This window comes from Colobus angolensis, unplaced genomic scaffold (genome assembly GCF_000951035.1).
Source record: "Colobus angolensis palliatus isolate OR3802 unplaced genomic scaffold, Cang.pa_1.0 Scaffold168, whole genome shotgun sequence".
NCBI classification, from domain to species: domain Eukaryota; kingdom Metazoa; phylum Chordata; class Mammalia; order Primates; family Cercopithecidae; genus Colobus; species Colobus angolensis.
In genome coordinates this window covers 250,077-274,107 of record NW_012114799.1, presented here as the reverse complement: position 1 = coordinate 274,107, position 24,031 = coordinate 250,077, and the positions used below count along the sequence as shown (strand labels likewise).

The 24,031-nt window shown below is 33.2% G+C and overlaps 1 protein-coding gene across 1 annotated transcript in view; it reads left to right on the top strand.

Annotated features, from left to right (window-relative positions):
• DPP10 (dipeptidyl-peptidase 10 (non-functional)) overlaps positions 1-24,031 on the top strand; it is a gene marked incomplete at its 3' end in the record, with an annotated part of 355,691 nt that overhangs the window by 158,160 nt on the left and 173,500 nt on the right. The window contains exon 3 of the mRNA XM_011937742.1: positions 20,557-20,652. Coding sequence (XP_011793132.1) covers positions 20,557-20,652 — 96 coding nt within the window. The remainder of the gene's footprint in view (positions 1-20,556; positions 20,653-24,031) is intronic.

Here is a 24,031-nt window from a genome sequence, read left to right as displayed (position 1 = left end):
TCTGTATTTGCTTTAGGTGATATTACCATCTTAGAAATATTAGTGTTCCAACTCATAAATATAGAATGTCTTTACGTTCTTGAAATAATTTAAATAAAACAAAAATCAACATTTTGTAGTTTATAGTGTAAAAGTCTTTTACACTTGGTTAAGTTCATTGCTAATTATTTTATTCTATATGATACTGTAAATAGAATCTTAATATTCTTTTCTGATTAATCATTGTTGGTATACAGAAACACAACTGATTTTTGAGTGTTAATCTCATATTCTTCAACTTTGCTGAAATCATCTGTTAGGTTTAGTAGCTTATTGTAGATTCTTTGAGATTTTCTATGTATAGAGGATCATGCCATTTGTGAACAGAGATAACTGTACTTCTTCATGTCCAAATCAACTATCTGTTAGTTCTTTTTCTTGTCTAGTTACTCTGGCTAGAATTTGCAGTGCAATGTTAGATAACAATGGTAAAAGTGGTTATTCTCATCTTATTCCATCATAGGTGGAAAGTTTTCAGTCTTTCTTCATTGAGTAATCTTAGTTTGTTTAGATAAAAATTCTTTACATTATTGAGGAAGATTCTTTTTATTTCTAGCTCTTAAACTATTTTTATAAGGAGTGTTGGATATTGTCAAATACATTGTATCAATAAATTGAAATGATCATTTGTTTTCCTCCCTTTTCTATTTTATGTTGTATTACATTGATTTTCTTTTGTTGAGCCACTCTTACACTCCTGGAATAAAACCCACTTGTTCATGGTGTATAAGCCTCTTCATATGCTGAAGAATTCAGTTTTCTAATATACTTTAAGGATTTTTGCATCTGTATTTATAAGATATATCGATCTGTTGGTTTCTTTTCTTGTGCTATCTTTGTCTAGCTTTCATATCAAAGTAATTTTAACCTCACAGAATGAGATAGTAAGTAATCTTTTCTTGTACAATTTTGGGAAGAGTTTGAGAGGGATGAGTGTTAACTATTCTAAATGTTAGAATTCACAAGTGAAGTCATCTGGTTATAGCCTTTTTATTGTTAGGAAGGTTTTTGATTCATGATTTTGTAACTTACTCATTATTGATCTGTTCAGGTTTTTTAATTTCTTCTTGAATAAGTTTGGTAGTTTGTGTTTTTCTAGAAACTTGTTTACATCATATAATGTCTAGTTCATTTGTGCTGCTATAACAAAATACCACCGACTGGGTGATATAAACAATAGTAATTTATTTCTCAGTTCTGCAAGCTGGAAAGTCCAAGATCAAGGTTCTGGCAGGACTGGTGTCTGGAGGGGGCTGCTCTCTGCTTTCAAGATGACACCTTTTTGCTGCACTCTCCAGAGGGAAGGAACACTGCATTCTCATATGGCAGAAGGAACAGAAGGAAAAGACAGCCTTCCCTTCAATCCCAAGCTGTTTTATAAAGCTATTGTTTCCATTCACAATGGTAGGGCCCTAATCATTACCTCTCAAAGTTCACACTTCTCAATACTCTTGGTTTGGGGATTACATTTCAATATGAATTTGGAAGGGGAACACAGTCACTCAAACCGTAGCGTGTAATTTGCACCTCTATTATTTCATACATATCTGATTATTATTTTATCTATTTAATGACCATTTTTCAATATATAGTATCATTTCTTATAACAATTTTTGACTTAAAGTCTAATTTTTCTGATATGGGGATAACAAATTCTGCTCTTCTTGGTTACAGTTTATAAAGAATATATTTTTCTATATTTTTCTATAAAAATATAAAGAATATATTTTTCACATCTTTAGAAAGAAAGTGAATTTTAAAAATCCATTTTGCCATTTGCAGCCTTTTGAATGGAAAATTACATTTATTTACATTTAATTTCTTAAAATGAAGTAGTTGTTTCATTGTTCCATTTATTTTCTATTTGTCCTTTAACTTATTGTTTTCTTTAAGTACTTCAATGCTGCCTTATTTTGTGTTTAATTTATTTTTATAGTGTCCTTCTTTGATCTCTTCTCATTTCCTCTTGCAATTTTTTTTCTTATGGTTATGTTGGTTATTGTAATTCATGGTTTAAATTTATAACAATTTAGTTCGAATTAATTTTAACTTATCTTCAATCACAGACACAAACTCTGTTTTCATACAACTTCACCCTTACAATATTGTTTTTGTCACAAATTACATCTATATATATATTGTGTGACCATTAATCTATTTATAATTATTATTATACACTTTTCTTTTAAATAATATAAGAAGTATAAAGATGAGTCACAAGCCGAACATACAATAAGACGGCCTTTTCTATCTACCTAGGGAGTTATCATTACTAGAGTGTCTAATATTTTTCCACGTCATGCTCAAGTACTCCCTTTAACATTTTTGGAGGGTGGTTCTACTTATTGCAAACTCCCTCAGCTTTCCTCAGCTTTTGTTTATCAGAGAATATCTTGGTTTCTCCTTCATTTGAGTGATGATTTTGCTAGATACAGAATTTTTGTTTGAAAGCTCTTCTTGGCTGGGAGCAGTGGCTCACACCTGTAATCCCAGCACTTTGGAAGGCTGAGGCGGGAGGATCACCTGAGACCAGGAGTTTGAGACCAGCCTGGCCAACATGGCAAAGCCCTGTCTCTATGAAAAATGCAAAAAATTAGCTGGGTCTGGTGGTGGCAGCCTGTAATCTCAGCTCCTTGAGAGACTGAGGCCGGAGAATCACTTGAACCCAGGAGGCGGAGGCTGCAGTGAGCTGAGATTGTGCCATTGCACTCCAGCCTGGGCAACAAGAGTGAAATCCCATCGCAAAATAATAATAATAATAATAGTAAAAATAATAAAGAAAGAAAGGAAGGAAGCTCTTTTCTTTAAAAATGTTGTTCCACCTTCTTCTTGTCTCTATATTTATTGCTGAGAAATCTCCTGTTAAACTTATTGTGAATCCCTTATATGTATTAAGAGAGTTTTCTTTTGCTGCTTGCAAGATCATGTCTTTGTTCTTATCTTCTGAATATTTGATTATAATGTGTCTCAGAATGTATTTTTTAGTGTGTGTGTGTTGTTTTTTTTTTTTTTAGTTTGTTGATCTTCTTGAATATATAGTCCCATATCTTTTGCCAAATTTAGCAAGCTGTTGGCCATCATTTCTTTCAATACTCTTTCTGCCCTTTTCCTCTCTCTCCTCTTGTGATTTCCATTATTTTATGTTGCTATGTGTGATGGTGTTATAAATGTGTCTTAGGCTTTGCTCATTTTCCTTCATTCTTTTTTCTTTCTGCTCTCTATACCAGTAATTTTAATAGATCTATCATTTTTTTCACTGGTTCTTTCTTCTGCCTGCTCAAATCTGCTGTTTTATTCTTCTACTGAGTTTGTATGTAAGTTCTTATACTTTTAAGCTCCAGAATTTCTGTGCATGTACGTGTTTAATATTTTTTATCTCTTTATGGATATTTTCTACTTTTTTCATACATTGTTATTCTGGTTTCCTTTAGCTCTTTATTCATGATTTCCTTTAGCTCTGTGAGCATATTGAAGACAATTGATTTAAAGTCATTCTTTATTGAGTAAAATGTCTGTGCCTCCCCAGCAGCAGTTTCTGTTAACATCTGCGAATGGACGATACTTTCTTATTTCTTTGGATGCTTTACAATTTCTGATTGAAAAGTGTACATTTTGAATATTACAATGTGGAACTCTTATAATCAGATTTTTCTTCCTTTTCTGGGTTGGCTTTTGTTTCTTGCTGTAGACTGTAGCTATTTGTGTTTTCTTTGGTAGAATCTTTTAAACTATTTTTGAAAAATCACTATTATTCACCATGTGTATTCTCTGAAGTCTGTTCTTTAGGTTGTGTTTGGCTAGGGTTTTCTGTTTGATTATTCTGTTTTGCTTGATTTTTTGGTTTATAAATATTTTCTTGAATATTAGGAGGCAAATGTGGCTATGGTGGGGTGTGGAGGGTAGGAGAAACAAAAAACAGAGAGGGTAAAATACCTTTTCAGATTAGCTCTGTGTTTCACACTTAAGCACTTAGCCAACCCATTTACAAGTCTACCTTAATCTTTCCTTCCTGCCTCTTTTATTGTGATAAACCTGGATTCCTTATTATATTTGAAGCCCAGCATAAGGTTTATATCTTTACCACCTACACTGCTTTCTACTTTATTATATCATTCATAATAGTTTCCATTACAACTAAGTTCTCAATAAATCCAGGCATACATTGTAATATTGCAGGTTTAGTTTCAGAGCACTGCTATTAAACAACTATCCCAATAAAGAAAATCATGCAATTTTTTTGGTTTCCCACTGCATGTAAAAGTTATATTTTTAGTGTTTGTGGTTTATTAAGTGTGCAATTGCATCATGTGTTAGAAAATTGAACAGAACTTAAACAAAAATTGCTTTGCTGTTAAAAAATTCTATTTGATGATCTGAGCCTTCCACACATCATAATCTTTTTGTTGGTACAGGGTCTTGCATTGATGTTGATGACTGATAACTGAGCAAGGTGGTGTTGCTGAAGGTGGGCATGAGTGTGCCAATTTCTTAAAATAAGACAGAAATGAAGTCGGCCACAGTGACTAGCACTTCCTTTCACAGAATTTTCTCCATAGCATGCAGAGCTGTTTGAGACCATGTTCTCCACAGTAGACCTTCTTGCAAAATGGGAGTTGCTCCTCTCAAATCCTACTTTTTTATCAGCTAAGTTTATGTAATATTCTAAATCCTTTGTTGTCATGTCAACAGTGTCTACAGTATGGTATCTAGGAGTAGATTCCGTGTCAAGAAACTACTCCTTTCTCTTCATTCGTAAGAAAAAACTCCTTGTTCATTCAATAGAACTCCTTGTTCTATTTTGAGATTGCCACAGTTCAGTTTCATCTTCATGTTCCACTTTTAATTCGAATTCTCTTGCTGCTTCTACCGCATCTGCAGTTATTTCCTGCCCTGAAGTCTTGAACCTCTGGAAGTTATCAGTGCTGCTTGGAATCAACTTCTTCCAAACTCCTGTTAATGTTGATATTTTGACCTTTTCACATAAATTACAAATGTTCTTAATGGCATCTAGAAATATGAATTCTTTCCAGAAGATTTTTGATTCACTTTGCCCAGATCCTTCGGAAGAATCAGTATCTATGGCAACCTTACCACATGCAATTCTTAATTACCAACATTGGAAAATCAAAATTACTTCTTGATTCGTAGCCTGAAGAATGGATGTTGTGTTAGCAGGCATGAAAGCAACCATTAATATTGATGTACCTCTTCATCAGGGCTCTTGGATAACCAGGTGTATTGTCAATGAGCAGTGATATTTTAAAAGGAATATTTTTATGAGCAATAAATCTCACTAGTGTATTTAAAATATTTAGTAAACCATGCTGTATCCAAGTTTTGTCAGCCAGGCTTTCTTGTTTCATTTATAAAGCACAAGCTGAGTAACTTTAGCATAATTCTTAAGGGCCCTAGGGTTTTGAGGATAGTAAATGAGCTTGACTTCCACTGAATGTCACCAGCTGCATTAACCTCTAATAGGAGAGTCAGCCTCTCCTTAGAAGTTTTGAAACCAGACATTGACTTTTCCTCTCTAGCTATGAAAGTCCTAGATAGATCAAGACCATCCTGGCTAACACGATGAAAACCCGTCTCTACTAAAAATACAAAAATTGGCCAGGCAGGGTGGCACGTGCCTATAGTCCCAGCTACTTGGGAGTCTGAGGCAGGAGAATTACTTGAACCTGGGAGGTGAAGGTTACAGGGAGCTGAGATCGCACCATTGCACTCCAGCCTGGGTGACAGCGTGAGACTCTGTCTCAAAAAAAAAAAAAAAAAAAAGTTCTAGATAGTATCTTCTTACAATAGCAGGCTGTTTTGTCTTGTCTACATTGAAAATCTCTTGTTTAGTGTAGCCACCTTCATCAATGATCCTAGCTACAACTTCTTGGTAACGGGCTGCAGTTTCTACATCAGCACTTGCTGCTTCATCTTGCACTTTGATGTTATGGAAATAGGGTCTTCCCTTAAACCTCATGAACTAATCTCTCTTTGCTTCAAAGTTTTCTTCTGCAGCCTTCTCATCTCTCTCAGCCTTCACAGAATTGAAGAGAGTTAGGACCTTACTCTAGATTAGGCTTTGGTTTAAGGGAAAGGTGTGGCTAGTTTGATCTTCTATCTAGACTACAAAAACTTTCTCCATATCAACAATAAGACTGTTTTGTTTTGCTATCATTTGTGTGTTCACCAGATTAGCACTTTTAATTTCCCTTAAGAACTTTTCCTGGCTAACCGTTTGGAGCGAGAGGCTTAGCTTTCAGCCTACCTAAGCTTTTGATGTGCCTTCTTCACTAAGCTTAATTGATTTTAGTTTTGGATTTAAAGTGAGAGATATTTGACTCTTCCTTTCACTGGAATACTTAGAGGCTACTGTTGCCCTAATTTCAATATCGTTATGTCTCAGGGAATAGAGGGGCCTGAAGAGAGAGAGAGAGACAGGGGATCAGTTGGTTGATGTCACAATTCGAACACAACATTACGCTCTTATATGGGCATGGTTCATGGCTCCTCTACAATAGTGGTATCAGAAATCCCTGATTATAGATCACTGTAACAGATATAATAATAATGAAGTTCGGAAGATTGTGAGAATTGCCAAAGTTTGACACAGAGACATGACGTGACTGCATGCTATCAGAAAAATGGTGTCAATAGGCTTCCTTGACAACAGGCTGCCACAACCCTTCAGGTTGTAAAAAACAATGTCTGCAAAGTGTAATTGAGCAAAGCGCAATAAAATGAGTATACATGTATTGACCAGTGACAAATTTATCCGGTTATCCACTCTTGCAATAAAAATGTCAGAGAATTGTTTTAGTGAAAGTTCTTGATAATGAAGTACTAAATAATAATACAATAGAATAAGGTTATTAAAGCTGATGATATTACCAAATAGAAAAGAAAGTCAATATCTTTTGAGACTTGAATAATATTTATTATAACCCTGGCGGTTTGAAATATGGAAAAACATAAACTTGTAAAATACACAATAAAGTACATGCAGTAGAACTTAGTGTAGTGTACTCTAACAAAGTATTGCGGACCCAAAAATGCTTTGGGGTATTTGAATTGCATATATCACCATTTGTAAAATTAGACATTGCAAATAAATTCTGAGATTCCAAATAAAATATGTATTAATTTATTTAAGATGACAATAATAAAACAATTATATATAAATATAAATAACATAAAATGAAAACAGTTATGTTTTTCAAAACAAAGCAAAATAAATGGTGTTGTTTTACATTTTTGCAAATATATGTAATGTCTAACTCAGAGGAAGATGGCAGAATTCTCATATCTGCTCCTCTGTTAATTCTTCTGCAATGCGTTGTTTTGGTTGAGGTATATGTAGAAATTCTGACCTCATAAACACACGTAGTTAGAATATGTATGTTAATAGCTATTTCAGGTAATTGTAGGGGTTTTTTGCTGTTACTTCTTGAAAACTAGATAAGCGATAGATGCTTGAAGCTTAATCACAGTGTAAAATCTGAATAATATTTTAATAATCTGCTGCATTAAAGTCCATTGGTTCATCTTAACACGTTGAAAGACTCTTACCCACATCTGCTTCTGTAATATGAATTGGTCATTTGTAAAATATTAGCTCATTGAGTTATGCAGGTCTTCCAAATGTCAGTGGAGCTTATTATACAGTCATGCACATTATAATGTCTTTTAGATCAATGACAGACTTCGTATATTTTGGTGGTCCCATCTGATTATAATTCAGCTATAAATTTCTTATCACCTAGTGACGTAGCCGTAGTAAGGTCATAGTAGTGTGATGCATTACTCGGGTGTTTGGGGTGATGCTGGCATAAATAAACCTACTGTGTTGCCTGTTCTGTAAAATTATATCACATAGAATTACATATGATACATAATACTTAATAATGATAATAGACTACTGTATTACTGGATTATGTATTTAATATACTACACTTTTATTATTTTACCATGCATTCCTTCTACTTATTAAAACATAAGTTAACAGTATAACAGCCTCAGAAAGGTTGTTCAGGAGGTATTTCAGAAGAAGGCATGATTATCATAGGAGATGTCAGCTCCATGCATGTTATTTACCCTGAAGACCTTTCAGTGGAATAGGATATGAAGGTGGAAGACAGTGATATTGATGATACTGACCCTGTGTAGGCCTAGGCTAATGTGTGTGTGTTTATGTCTTTATTTCTTAAAAGTAAAAAAAAAAAAGATAGGCAAAGGTTATGCAATAATGACATAAAGAAGGAAAATATTTGTGTCCAGTTATGAAATGAGTTTGTATTTTTAAGCTAAATATTATTACAAAAGTGTCAAAGATGAAAAGCATTGATAAAGTACAGTTACAGGAAGCTAAGGTTAATCTACTATTAAAGAAAGAAAAAATTATACATTTAATGTAGACTGTGCAATACTTATAAAGTCTATAATAGTGTACAATAGCATCTTAGACATTCACATTCACCCATCACTCACTCACTAACTCAGAGTAACTTCCAATCCTACCAGCTCCGTTCTTGAAGTGCCCTATCCAGGTGTACTATTCTTTTTATCATTTATACCGTATTTTTACTATACATTTTCTATGTTTAGATACACAAATAGTTACCATTTTGTTACAATTGCCTACAGTATTCAGTGCATTAACAGTCAGTACAGGTTTGTAGTCTAGGAGTAATGGGCTGTATCTTACAGCATGGATACCCAGTAGGCTTTCATATCTGGGCTTGTGTAAGTATATTCTACAGTGTTTGCACAACCATGAAGTTGCCTAATGACACATTTCTCAGAACATACCCCTGTCATTTAGTGACATGTGATTGTACAGTTGTTAAAAATCATGATTAATTTCACTGGTGATTTTACTAGAAAAAGCTCACTAGAGAATTATTGAGAAATGTTCAAACTCAAGATGGAGAATATCAGTTTTCTAAAATTCATTTTGTTGCATGAAAGCTTGAATTTTATTGTTTGTAACAAATACAGCCAATTGTGAGTTTTGTGAAGAAAAAGTTTACTTCATTTTGAAGAAAAACATCTGTCAAACACTTAAATCTGAATAATTATAATTTATTACTCATTCTTTCCATTAAAAGTAATGTTCTATGAAAAACAACGTGGTGAATTTAGCTCATAACTCAAGCAACTGCTCATACGCTTTTCCATGAGATAACCATCATATTTCATATGTGCTGGTGTTATTTTATTTTTTTTTGACATACTGCACCACACAAATATCAAAAAAGATGTTGAGAGTCAAGATTGAGTACAATTAATATTTTTCACTACTTCTGAACTGAAACTGGGTTTATTTTTAAATTGAGGCTATATGGCCATAAAGAATATAATGATGATTGTTCGATGTCACAGTGTCGACTCGTGAAAGGGTGCCTGGAGTTTTATCATCCATTGCTTTTGCATCACAAGTGAAACTTTCAACCCATTGACAAGGACAATAATGTCTTTGGGTTATTATGAATACAGTTTTGACTTCTGTGACACCTGTCTTCCTGAAATCCACAACCATACACCGGAATCCTCTGGTGTACGGTAATAAAGACATGGAATAAAAATTTGGTCATGGTAATGTGACAGAAGCAAGCAGCATATGTGAAGGAGGAACTTAAATCTATGACTTTTTAGAGCTGCCGTATCACTTTAGGGTAAAAGGATGACATCATTTCAGGCTGTATGTGTGTACACATGTGTATGTATCACAGTGTGTAAGTGTTCTTTACTTCTTCTAATGTGGAAAGCCTTCATACATTTCTCATATTTAGATTCTTTACTCATATTCAGGAGATGTTAATTTGAAAACGGTCTCGGAAAGAGGGTTGAGAATGATTAGCATTTTGAATGATTGACTAATTTGGCTAATTAAAACTACGAGTAAATCAGAAAGCTCTTGACTTATGTACTCAAGGGATGATAAGTTTGAAGTAAAATTTAATAATAGTCCTTCAGAACCAAAAAGTACATTTCTTATTTGATGAGCACTTTGAGTAGCTGCTGAAAATGAAAGAGCTAGTATAAAATATACCAGAAATTCAAGAATCCTAAGAGATGCAAGCTAGTGTGCAGCTCATCATGTGTGTTTGTACGTGTTTTGTGTGTGTGCAAGTATGTATGCGTAATGCTTCAAATAAAATTCTATACAAAGAACTAAACATGCCAAAGCAGCACCATTCTGGTTGAAGAGGTCTAATCACATAACCTCTGTCATTCCTTCATCTCTTCTCTGTCCTGAAAGAGTTCACTAGAGTCCTTAGAACCCTGTTGGATATAGTGTGGTTTAGTCCAACCCTTCGTCTTTACAAATGCAAAAAATGATGCATAAATAAGTGGAATGATCTAACCAAGGAGATACCTGCTAGTGAAGGGCTGAATTAGGACTAAAATATGACCTGCTAACTCTGATCACTGTTTTTGAAGCATCATTGCTTATCCCCTTTTGAGAAAACAGAAGCAGAGATTAGATTTATTACAGTGTGCTGGGCACTGCAGGGAAGGTGAAGGCATCGTAGGAGGTAAACTTCTTGCAGTTTATGCTTTTGTTTTATATATTCAGTATGAATTTCCTAAATATTATTTCTGTATTTGTTGAGAAAAGAGCAGAGTTTGGTGAGAAAAAAGAAAGAAGCAGATAATAAATAATATTTTATTTGTCTACTGTCCTCCCCATTCTATTTAATATAGGCACAGTTTGGTCTTAATTTCTTACCCCATGTTGAATTTTAAAAATGTATTTATAATTAAAATACGGTTTTCTGCACAAAAGTCTCATTTTGGAAATATACTCAGATAGGAAAGAACATTCAGTGGATGATTATCTGACCCAGGAAGGAAAATAAGTTAAGGAGTATGTATTATTAGGCTTTGTAAGATACAGAGATAATCTGAGTCAAAAGTAATTCTAATTAGTAGAATTGATCAGGAATTGACCAGACTCTTTTTTTTTCTTCAAGAAACCTAGCTATTGCTGCACCAAGAGAGTTGAAAGAGTAAGAAAAGGCAAAAGATAGAGATATAGAAGGAAATCCCTCATATGCCAAGAAGAACAAAGGTGATTTCCTGGGACTGTAAAACAGATGTAGTGTGACTTTTTCCTTTTTGACTTTTGCTTGAATGGGTGAATTACATTTCACAATACTAAGTGACAGCTATTTGGTTTTTTCATTAAAGAGCTTAAATTATAGATTATTATTTTTCTGATTTTGAAACTTATAAAGTCAGCGTAGTTAAATACACTTCTGAAAAGAGACTTCTGGGTGAATTTTACATTTTACTATATTTTTCCTGTAACTATAAAGAAACAACTTCATATTGTGTTTCTAAAGGTAAATCTGAGAATACATGTAGAAACATTTTGGCTGAAGAGAACGACTATGAAAGACACATATGTCAAGAGAATGAAAAGCATTTTTTGTGTGTCTGAAATTGAACAATGTGAAGGTGTTTTATGTGGCCCTATACATTTTGCATTTTGATAATAATAAAGACAATGGCTGAAATTAAATGAGCTAAGTAATTTGCCTAGCGTCTTCTATATAAATCTTCTTTAATGTAAAACACAAAACAAAATATAACCCCAAAAATCTATGCAAAATATACCAGGATATATCTTTTTATTTTTTTCTGTTCCACTACTGTATTAGTTCATTTTCACGCTGCCGATAAAGATATACCTGATACTGGGGAATTTACAAAAGAAAGAGGTTTATTGGACTTACAGTTCTACATGGCTGGGAAGGCCTCACAATCATGGTGGAAGACAAGGAAGAGAAAGTCACATCTTACGAGGATGACAGGAGGCAAAAAGAAAGCTTGTGCAGGGAAACTCCCATTTTTAAAACCATCAGATCTCATGAGACTCATTCAGTATCATGAGAACAGTGCAGGAAAGACCCACCCCCATATTTCAATCATCTCCCACTGGGTTCCTCTCATGACACATGGGAATTGTGGGAGTTACAGTTCAAAATGAGATTTGGGTAGGGACATAGCCAAACCATATTAACTACTATACAAATTAACTATTGATATTTATTTTTTTAATTTACCTTAAAAATTGTAAATTTCTTAAGTAGAAAAGAAGAAACTGTTGTTCATTTTCTAGGTGATAAATTAGGAAACATTAAAAAACAAGTTTGTGATCTTATCCTGATCTCAAATGACATAAATTTAAACAATATTTCATCTGCTGCCTAAAATTTCACCATTGTAGGGAAAGAAAAGAAGGGATATTTTAAAAAGAAGATAAGAATAGAATTTATATTTCAGATGTTAAGTACTAAAACAAAATCTTAGGATCTGCTGACAAGTTAGAGAATGTACAAATCAACAGCAGATATTTTCAAAAATCTAGAATTTAATTTTGACTATTGTGATTTGCATTCTATAGTTTCATCTGGCTGTGCAAGGAGGGGTAAAGTGATATTTTTTCAATGAGCTATTCAGTAATGTTTAAAATGGAAATGCACTAGAAGACTATCCCATATGACACCAACCAGGGAAAATGAAGAAAATGATTAAGAATAAATATTTAAACTACAGCCTTGGGAATGGAGGTGGTGGTACTGGGAAAACCCAGCTAAGGGAGATTCATGTGAGTAGAAAGGAAAATGGCTTGTTCTTCTTGTGGGAAATTTTAAATAACTACTTGATTAGATTTTTCTTTCTATTTCTGTTTTAATAGGAAATTATTTTGAATCGGATTTAAATTAAAGAAATATTTCTGAACCTCTGATATCAAGAATAAACTAGATAAAACTAACACAATTATTTTCAGCAAAGAGGAACCAAGAACTTAAAGTCATAAATTAGCTTTTCTTCAGTTGAATGCTGAAGAACTTTCTTTTTTTTCTTCTAAGATTATGCAGCCAACTCATTTCAAAAGGCCATTTAAAAGGAAGATTGGATTTTTGGAAGAAAGAACAGAAATACCCATAGCAGTCTATGATCTTAAATGACCAAATAGAGCAGAGAAAAGAACATGGCGTGAATTATTCAATTTCAGTTCTGTTGCCACATTCGTATTGTCAAAGCTAAACTTTTTAGTTAAGATTCTACATTACCTTGTAACTATTTAACCATTAAGGATTCTGCTTCCAGGTCTCTAAATACTTGCGAATTGTTAAACCATGAATTTATTTGGATTTTTGTGTCACTATTCATAATTATAGTATCTGATAGGGTTAACAAATATTTACACTTTTAATAGCAACTATTAACATATATTAGGTTTTCAGACTTTCATACCTGTATATTCTCTCTCTCTCTCTCTCTCTATATATATATATATATAGAATTGTGCCTTATGTTTTGTTGCAGAATCACTAGAGATGAGATATGTTCTCAAATACCTTGCTAGTAAAGAGAACAGCCTATAAGAGGTGAATATTAAATTTTAGCAATATTTTCTTTACATTAGGGACTAAGTATTGATTTTAGAATTTCTTTCTCTAAAGATTAATAAGAAAGGAGCTTTATATGAAAGAACGTCTCTTAAAATGATTTACAGTCTAATACTTTTCTTCTGAACTGCCTTCTCATTGCTCAGTGTGAGCGATTGAGATGAATGATTGACATCCAGATTTCTCTGTTTGTTAGGTAAAAATAAAGAGAAAATTATTTAAATGTATCAAATAGCAAGATTTCTCTAGGTGATTCTCCCTGGGTCTGATTCTAACATAAATCAAGTTCCTGCTAAATTAGGTTGCAATGTGAGTAATAAATGTTTGCTGATGACTGAGTCCTGTTGCAACTATAAATTGCCTGTAACAACACGCAGAGGGTAAGCTTGGAATTTAAGTCATATTGCAGACAATTGTCTTGAAAAAAGCCAAAAAAAAAAAAAATCCTACATTTTTGTGAATGCTGTGACATTTGTCTCTTTGAGAAAAGAGATTATGCTAATATTACCTTCCTGGGCAAGTTGAGGCAGAATGGGAGACTAGTAAGGGCCAGAGGGGCTTACACTAAAGAATTGGATTTCAGCTATTTCTTGTGGCTAAAAGGAAATAAGAATATTCTTAAAATATTTTTATAAGATTGTATATTGTCTTGTGAAAAATGCTATTAATACATTATTAAAGAGAAAAGGAAAGAAAACTTATTTTTGGGAGACAGTATAGTTTACTGAAGAAAACCTAAAGTCAGAGAGATGCAGGTTCAAGTTTCAGCTCTGCCACTTACTAGTTATGTGGTGTTTGTCGACATTGCCGAGCCTGTTTCTCTGTGAAATGAGGATACTAATACCCAGTAGGGTTTGCGGGACATTCAGAAGTGAGAGGATTGGTTGCAAAGGATGAGCAACCCAAATGATTATGATGAGATGGGGGGAAGCCTGCTCATAAAAATAAAAAAATAAAAAAAAAAAAGATAGGGGATAGAAGTTAGCCTTAGAGGCTATTAAAAGAGAAGCTTAATTATTCATTATATGTGTGAGGAAGGAGTCTTTATTCTAGGAATGAAAAATTCAAGAGACCTCAAGGTAGGCAGCTGAGGAAAATTTAAGGAAAGGAACAAAGAAAGCAACACAGAAGAAGAAAAAAACAAAGAAATGAATAAAGTATATAGTATTCTCAGTATTCAATAAAGTCAAATGAATTAATTCTTAAATTACATAATCTCTCCTCATTATTGTTTAAACAGAAGATTTATTTACAAGTGTTTGAATTTGAATTACTTTGAAGGGCTGGTTTTAGAATAAGTTCCAGGGGCAATTGGAGTTAAAAAATATTCTTATTATTAAAATTAGTAAATTTTTCTATAACAGAAAATAAATACAACTTCAAAAATATTTGATAAATGTGTTAATGTGCTAAGTGATCAATATAATACAGAATAGAAAACAAAGGACTGTGTAATTTTATTTATTAACAGATGTAAACATTTAAATAAAAGTTTAACATATTAATGTAATAGTATAAAAATAAGAATTCAATATGGTTGGATTTTGTTACAGACATATAGGGTGGTTGTAAACAGGAGATTTTATTTATGTAATTTTTATATCAATGTATTAAAGAAAATAATATGTTTGTATAAGAGTCTGGAAAGAAATAATGATTATTTCATAATGGAAAAAAAGACAGGAATGTCGCTGACACGGTGATCATTTAGCATTGTTTTGTGTTTTTTTAATTAATTGTTTTTAGTTTTAGGGATTAGGTCTCACTCTCTTGCCCAGGCTGGAATGCAGTGGTGCAGTGGCACAGTCATAGCTCACTTTAACCTTGAACTAACTCCTAAACTCAACTAATCCTCCTGCCTCAGCCTCCCAAGCAGCTGGGATTATAGATATGAGCCACCTTGCCCAGATCAATATCATTTTTCACATTCAAGCTAATGAAATAATTCACTAGAATTAAACAAATGCTTTTCAAAAACGAAGTTGGAACAATTAGTCATCCATAGACACAAAACAAAATAAACCAACCAACAAACAAAACTTCATATTAAGCCTCATGCCATGTGAAAACATATACAAAAAGCAACTCAAAATAGAACAGGGACTAATATGTGAAATATAAAACTGTAACATTTCTTAGGAAAAACCATAGGAGAAAGTTTCAAGACCAGGAAATAGGCGAAACATTGTTAGACTTGACAACAAAAGCATGTTTCATAAAAGGAAAAATTGATTACCTGGACCTCACAAACATTGATACCTTTTTCTCCACAAAACATTTTCTAAAGAGGGTGAAAAGACAAGTTACAGACTGGAGGGAAATATTTGAAATTCACGTATCTGAGAAAGGATTTGTATTTAGAATAGACGAAGAACTCTTCAAATGCAGCAGTTAAACAAACACACCAACAAAATAATTCAGTTAGAAAATGGACGAATGACATGAACAGATATTTCACTGAAGACTGTATGGGGATCATAAATAAACACATTAAATGATGTTCAACCTCATTAGCTATTAGAGAAATGCAAATTAAACCACAAGGGGATATCACTATATATATATAAGAATAGTCATTTTTTTAAATGACATCAAATGCTGCCAAGGATGCAGAGAAACTAGATCATTTATACATTGCTAGTGAGAATGTAAAATGATACAACTATGGTAAAAAAGCATATGGAATTTTTAAATAAAACTGTAATGTGTTTACATTTGACTCAGCAACTTCATATTTGGGCATTTGTCTTGGATAAAAGAAAATTTATGTTTGTACAAAAATCTATAAACAAATGTTTTTAGTAACTTCATTTATAATATCCCCAAACCAGAAATAACAATAACTCAAATGTTCTTCAATAAGTGAAGAGTTAAAGAATGGTATATCAATGCCCTGGAATATTACTCAGCCATCAAAAGGAATAGATTATTGATACAGTTAAAGACTTGAATGGATCTCAAGGGAATTATTCTGAGTGATAAAAGTCAATCCAAAAGCTTAGGTATGGTATGATTCTGATTATATAGCATTCTTAAAATTACAGAATTTTAAAGATGGAGAACAGAGTAGTGGTTGATTGCCAAGGGATTGGGTGGGGGGACTATTAATAAAAGGGTGGCACAAGAAATCCTAGTGACGGGACTGTTCTTGACTCTGGTGCTGGTCACATGTGATGCAGTTGCATAGAACTAAATACACAAGAATGCACGTGAATAAATGAATACATGTAAAACTGGGGAAATTGAGTAAGGTTGATGGAGTATGTCAATATCAGTTTCTTTTCATGATATTATATGCCGGATGTTACTTGTCATTGAGAGAAACTAAATGAAGGGTACACAGAATTTCTCTGTAATATTTCTTGCAACTTCATATGAATCTTCAATTACCTGGGAAGCAAATGCATACATAGTATAATTATTTGCTTAAACTTTGGAAAAGAAATAAAAAATAATATTTTTACAGATGCTATAATTTAATATGTAGAAAATAAAAATTCATAATTGAAATATCGAAGAAAATGTGATATGGTGTAATCATTAACCTTATGGGTATAAAAATAATTTAGAATGAGAATGGGAAATATTCTGTTTACAGTAACAAACTATATATACTTTGCACTAAATTCAGTTGGAAGGGTAAAGGACTTATATGAAAAATCAAAGATAAAATAGTGTTAATGTACATAAAATGAGGATGGAATATTTCTGAATGAAAAGCCTTACTGTGAAATGTTTTAAATTTTCCAGTTTACACTGTTGTGTATATGTGTATAATATATATAGTGTTATTTTAATAAAATTTCTATTTGAATGAGTTGTAATATGATTTTAAAGCTCACATGAAAGATACCATGTTTGAAAATTACCAAAATATTTTTTTAAAATGTATTTGAAAATAAGATTATTTGATGTGGTGGACTTACAGCCTTTTCTTAAATTAACATCTTCTTAAAAATGTAAATGAAATATGTGGAACTTGTTAGGAAGAAACTAAATATTTTTAGAAGACAAACAGATGCATACATATAAAAGATATTTATATGCAATACAGTTACTATTTTAAATGTAATAGATAAGGATCGTTTATTTAATAGTTTGTGTTAGCATTATCTCTCTCACTGAAATAAGCACGTGCCTACCTCCCACCTTTACCTATGTACATTTATTGTATCAAATAGGTCAACGTTTATCAAATTTAGATGGTAAAAAATATAATTCTCTAAAAATGGAAGGGATCTGATTAGACAAATAATGGTAAATTTATGTGATAGGGAAATTTAAAAATTTTGAAATTTATGTCAAACCTTGGTTTTATTGAGATACTTCATAGACTAAATATATTTCTGAAACCCTAATAAAATTAGCTCATCTGATTAAAATCCCATACTTTTATGATGGAAGCTGAATTCCAGATTTTATCTCAAATGTTCTTCCTCCTTCTCCTACCCCTAGTATTCCCTTTCTCTGCCTTTTGAAACCTGTAGTACCCAGGGTTTTTTGTTTATTTATTTATTTATTTGCTAATAGATTATTTTTCAGAGAAATTTTATATTCACAGCAAAATTGAGTAAAAGGTACAGGAAAGGAATTTCCCATATTCTCTTCCCCCGATCCCCCTGTGCCTCATATATGCATAGCTTCCCCCATTATCAACATCCCCCACCCCTAGAGTGGCGCATTTGCTATCACTGATGAACCTATATTGCCACATCATTATCACCCAAAGTCGGTTTGGATTCACTCTCCAGTGGATTGTGTTCTATGGGTTTGGACAAGTAAATAAGGACATTTATCCACAATTGTAGAATCATGTGGAATAACTTCACCACCCTAAAAATTCTCTATGTTCACCTGCTCATTCCTTACCTCGCAATTCCTAGCAACCACTGATATTTTTACTATCTCTATAATTTTGCTTTTTCAAAATGTCATGTAGTTGAAATTATATACTGTGTAGCCTTTTCTTGTTGGCTTCTTTCACTTCATAATATGTATTTAAGTTTCCTCCCTATCTTTTCATGACTTGATAGCTCATTTTTTAGCACAGAATAATAACCAGTTTATCTAGGTTATTTAGCCATTCACCTAGTGAATGACATCTTGGTTGCTTTCAAATTTTGGCGATTGTTTAAAAAGCTGCTACAAACATCTGTGTGTAGATTTTTCTGTGTTAATACGTTTTTAACTCCTTTTGGGTAAATACCAAGGAGCATGATTACTGGATGGTATGAAAATAATTTGTTTAGTTTTATAAGAAAATGCCAGATTATTTTCCAAAGTGACTGTACCATTTTGCATTCTTACCCAGGAATTATTGAGAGTTGGTCATTTTATATTTAAGTAAGGCCTTGTCTGATTTTTTTCGTGAGACATTTCCTTTTTCCAAACTCATTTAGCACTCTCTATCCTTATACTGACATCTATTATGTGTGTGTGTGTGTGTGTGTGTCTGTATGTGTGTGTGTGTGTGTGTGTATATATATATATAATTTGCTTTTTGAGACAAAGTCTCACCCTGTCTCTCAGGCTGGAGTGTAGTGGTGTGGTGTTATGTCACTGCAACCTCTGCCTCCTGGGTTCAAGCAATTCTCCCACCTCAGCCTCCCAAGTAGCTGGACCTCAGATGTGTACCACCACGCCAGGCTAATTTGTTGTTTTATATAATTTGGTTGAGATGGAGTTTCACCATGTTGGCTAGGCTGGTCTTGAACTCCTGACCTCAAGTGATCCACCCACCTTGGACTCCCAAAGTGCTGGGATTACAGGCATGACCCACTGTGCCCGGCCTGACATCTGTTATATTTTTTGTTAAGCATGTGCAAACCCCTCAGGACAGGACAGAGATATGTCTCCTTTCCTTTACAATACTTCACTTGGTGCCTTGAAATTTTTTGAATGAAACTGGAAAATTTGTGAATGAATTAAGAAATTCTGGTGTTTCAGACTGCCAGGCAAATGATCAAGTATTTATCATCACCTAACAGCATTTCATTTTGCAAATCTCTATACAATCACTATGTCTTATGCTAAAATTATAATCAAACAATACTCACTATTGTTACTATAATATTTTTTTCAAATTTTTCTTGGCAGTTATTTTATGGGTTAAATACATGATTGATTTATGTGAAAAGGAATTGCATTTGAAGTTATTGACTCTTTGCCCCAGCTTTTCAGCTGGAAAAAAGCAAAGCTCTTGCTGTAATAAGTGCTGAACCTTTTAAAACTAAAATCTAATGAGGTTAGTATATATCCTTGACATTTTATTTTCAACCAAAGTGAAGGTCATAGCTGAAAAGTCACAAAGATGAATTTATACAGCAAATAAACAACGCTATTATTTTGCAAAGAAAATGCAATATTCCTATCTATAGCCTCTTGCATGTAAAAGGGTGTTTGTGATGCCTGATTTTAGTATTCAAGCCCTGTTATCTTTTCATTTCTTATATTTTGTAATGTAGAAAGAGGAATACACCTAACTTATCTATTGAAGAGTAGTATAAAATGTATGTGTTATCATTAATATTCTAGTATTTTATTATTTAAACTTTACATTTAAGTCAAATCTACTTTGTATTTGTTGAGTACTAATTTTTTGGTGGAAGTAGGTAATTATTCTATTTCCTTGGTGAACTTCTTTCTGACTTCAGAGTTTAGTCACACATATTTAAGTCCCTCAAGTCTACCATCTTTGGTTTTTACAATAAAACTGTACATTTCCAATGAAACAATATGTCAACATGAGTTCAGAAAATAAGCGACTGAATTATAGTTAAATGGTAGAAAATCTGCCTTTTGGGGTACAATATACAGCAGGAATTCTTAACTGCTTTCGTATTATATTACTAATACCTAACATGGGATTGCTCTATTAAATTTGTACCAGATCAAGACAATTTTAATAGTAAAAATAGTTTCATTTATTTAAAAAGTCATTAAACAAAGTTCAAATGCCAAAAAACGTGTCAAAATGGTCACTTTATATTGTTATCTAGTTAATATATTTTTTAGAGCAAATATTCCAAATTTTGTAATTTGTTCCTTTTAAAAAACAAGCATAAGATAGGCATCTAATTTAGAATTTCCTTTATTTTAGATGAGCTCACAAATTCGTCAGAAACCAGATTGTCTTTAGAAGACCTCTTTAGGAAAGACTTTGTGCTTCACGATCCAGAGGCTCGATGGATCAATGGTAAGTGTCCATCTTTTTAAACATTGTATTCATTTTGAGTTCCGTATAATGAAAATTTTTAAAAACGATATTTGTAAGCTGAGCACAGTGGCTCTTGCCTGTAATCCCAGCACTTTGGGAGTCGAAGGCAGTAGAATCGCTTGAACCCGGGAGCCAAGATCGCACCACTGCACTCCAGCCTGGGTGACAGATTGAGACTCCATCTAAAAAAAAAAAGATATATGTAGTTAATATTTTAATTGAAAGTATGCTTCAAAGATTACATGGTTATTATTCAAATTAAAACCTTGGTTCTTGTGAGAGCAAATCAATTCCTAAGATAGGGCGTCAATAAATTATTTGACAAACATTGGGTTGACAGTTTTGTGTCTGCTGCTCTCATGATCATTAGTTATATGACTTTAAGGATGTATTACATTTCTAGCACGTCCCTAGATCATTTTTCTTAGTTTGACAGTGTACGTTTTGGGAGCTAGTACATAGAAATGTTAAGTGCTTCAAATTTGACAATATGATTGGTTTTTGTTTTTCTCTGTGGCTTTTCTTTTTAAGCTTAAGTGTTACGAACTAGTAGACTCTATGCAAAGTTGAAATGACTTGGAAATAACTTGGAAATATATGGTACTTTATTTCTTTTCTCGCCTGGCAAGTGGGACTCCTTAGGTTCTGTTAAGTCAATCTCTGACATAAAAATAAGAAAATAAAATCACTGAGTGGCTTCATGGACTTTGCTTTGTCTTTATGGAAGATAATAAGGGCATAAGGTGTTGGTGAAAAGAAAATCAGTTTTTAATCCTTTGAATATTCTAATTTGCCCAACCATACTAATCATTATGGTTGGATAGCTGTTAATCTTTCCCCTTCACTTTATTTGGGCATAATATCTTTGCTTTTTTGCAAGGCATAGAGTGTAATATTTGTATAATAGATGAAAGGAGACTTGCCCTTGTATCTAATAAAGATCATCATATTTACAGTCCATTCCTTCTTCTCTCTGACTCTAATTAAGTGTATTTATGCTGGTGAATTAAGCCTTAATTTATGGGAGCTATAAAAAGAATGTAATTTAACCCATGAGGGCAAAGGCCAAATCGCATGTGTTTACTTGACACTGATATGTCTCTTGGAGATCTGTAGACACTCCAGATCTGTGTTTTGAATAAATGAATGAATGATTTTAATTGATGTGCAGTCTCATTTACACATGAACTGAAATTTTAATTGAAATCAGTTGGAAGATAAATGTGTATTGTGGTAATGATATTACGTGTGAAGAACACAAGGTAGCATTTTTCTTAACAAATCTGTGTATTTTATTTTGAATTGTTTATAAATTTGAGGCTAGACATATTTTGGCTTTGCACTATGATTATTTCACATGTACACTATAATGAATGCTGTGGCTAAAGGAGGCTAATTAAAAAGATGTATTATCACCAAACATTGTCCAAATATGCAAATCTCTCACAGATAATTCTTCTAATGTGTGATTACAATTATGCCAATCACCTGTTTATTCTGTAGCAAATATTTTCTATTGAGAGAAATGACAAAATGAAAGTTGCTAGAATTTTTTTAACAGTAGTGTTATGAGTTGTTAGATTTGAAATGCCGAATAATCTTGTTTTATTCACCATGTTTTTGGACAAATTATAGAAATTTTGTGGTCTTTGACTTTGGAAAGCATGAAAAATTACAGGTCTCATCTCCCTTCTCAGGTTAGCTTGGACTATTTAGAGGCATTTACTCCTGTGTATAGCTGACACTGTGATATTGAAGCTCCAAAGGACAGGACAGATATTTAAGTAGTGAACTGCATGCTAAATTAAGCCATATTTCAATATCTAGGACACAGATTCTACTCTTCTACATCATAGGTTACCAAAATAATATATTTGGAGTTTATCGTTTTTTGAGTATTTTCTTTATTAATCATTGATTAAATTTGATCCTGAGAAGGCATCCTGGGACAAAGCTGCAGTGTTATTATAATGTTCTAAGTAATACCTAAATATATAATTTTTATAAAGGGTTTGCCATAAGGACATCTCTTTAAATTGCAATAAACAGAACATGAGCTCTGAAAGCATGCAGTCTTGATAAATACCATCGAAGGACCTTCTCACTGTCTGTAGATTGTGTGCACTGAGTTACTTTTTAAGTACAGGAGTGGATTTGTGCTTTTATCCAACCCAGATCTTTCTGGCAAGTACTAGATACTTGGCCTATTTACATATTCTTCACATAGCCTGGAAATTCAGTGGGAAATATATGAGTAGGATGTGTAACCTTGGCCTCGTTATCAACAATTATATCTAAATGTAACATGTGAGCTTTTTCTTTATTCTCAAGTGATGTCTCAACTGGTTTTCTTAGTACATAAGTCACTTGAAGGAGTTCAAGCTAAGCTTATTTGGAAGCATCATTCAATTCTTGGAGGTCATCACGGAAATGCTTAATGCATTATTGGTCAAGGGGAAGGAGGGAGTCTAGACGGCCCTGACATGTGTAGGTTATAGTGAGGCGATGCCATTCGTTATGCTGGTCTCAAAAATATGTATCTGAGAACATCACTGAAGCCTCGGATGGGTGCCCCTGTTCATGGTTAGCTTAACAATGGCCTTACCCCAAGTCTGCTCATATCTTTGAAATCTACATTTTTATAGCATCTTCATTCTAGGGAGATCACCTTGAAATTTGAAAATCCATGTTATTTGAAGTTATTCATCTAACCACACACATTTGATAATCAATTGATCACCAAAGAAAGATCTAACATTGAGTGCCTTCTATTGAGGCTCTGTGATCGATGCTTTATGTACATATTTCATAGGACTGCATATGATATTAAAGTTAACCCCAGAAAACTGAGACTTAACTCAGAAACTTATCTGAACACACACCTAATAAAAGGCAGAGGCTGCTTTAATCATTATGCTTAAGTATAACACTTGACCTCTTTCGTTGTTTTGCTCTGATGTGTCATTCTCATATCTAACATATTTATCAAGTGCCTCCCTGACAATCTCATTTTAACAGACCTCATTGCTGTTGTAGGGTGGAAAGGTATAATAGCCTTCCTCACCCGTCATAAAGGTCACAGCCGACACTGCTGTAACGAAAGACCAGTTAAGAAGAGAAAAGCATAACAAACTTATTTAATCAAAGTTTTATGTCACTTGGAAGACTTTAGAAATGAAGAATCAAAGGCCTGGGGAAAACTGTCCATTTGTATGCTTAGGTTAAATAAAGCATGGACAGTGTATTGAAGTGTGACTGGACAAAAAGGTTATACTCTAATGATAATAAAATGAGGGAGAAACCCAGCAAGTCTTACCTGTTCAGGTCCTTCTTGGCCTCCCTGTGTAGCATTTCATCC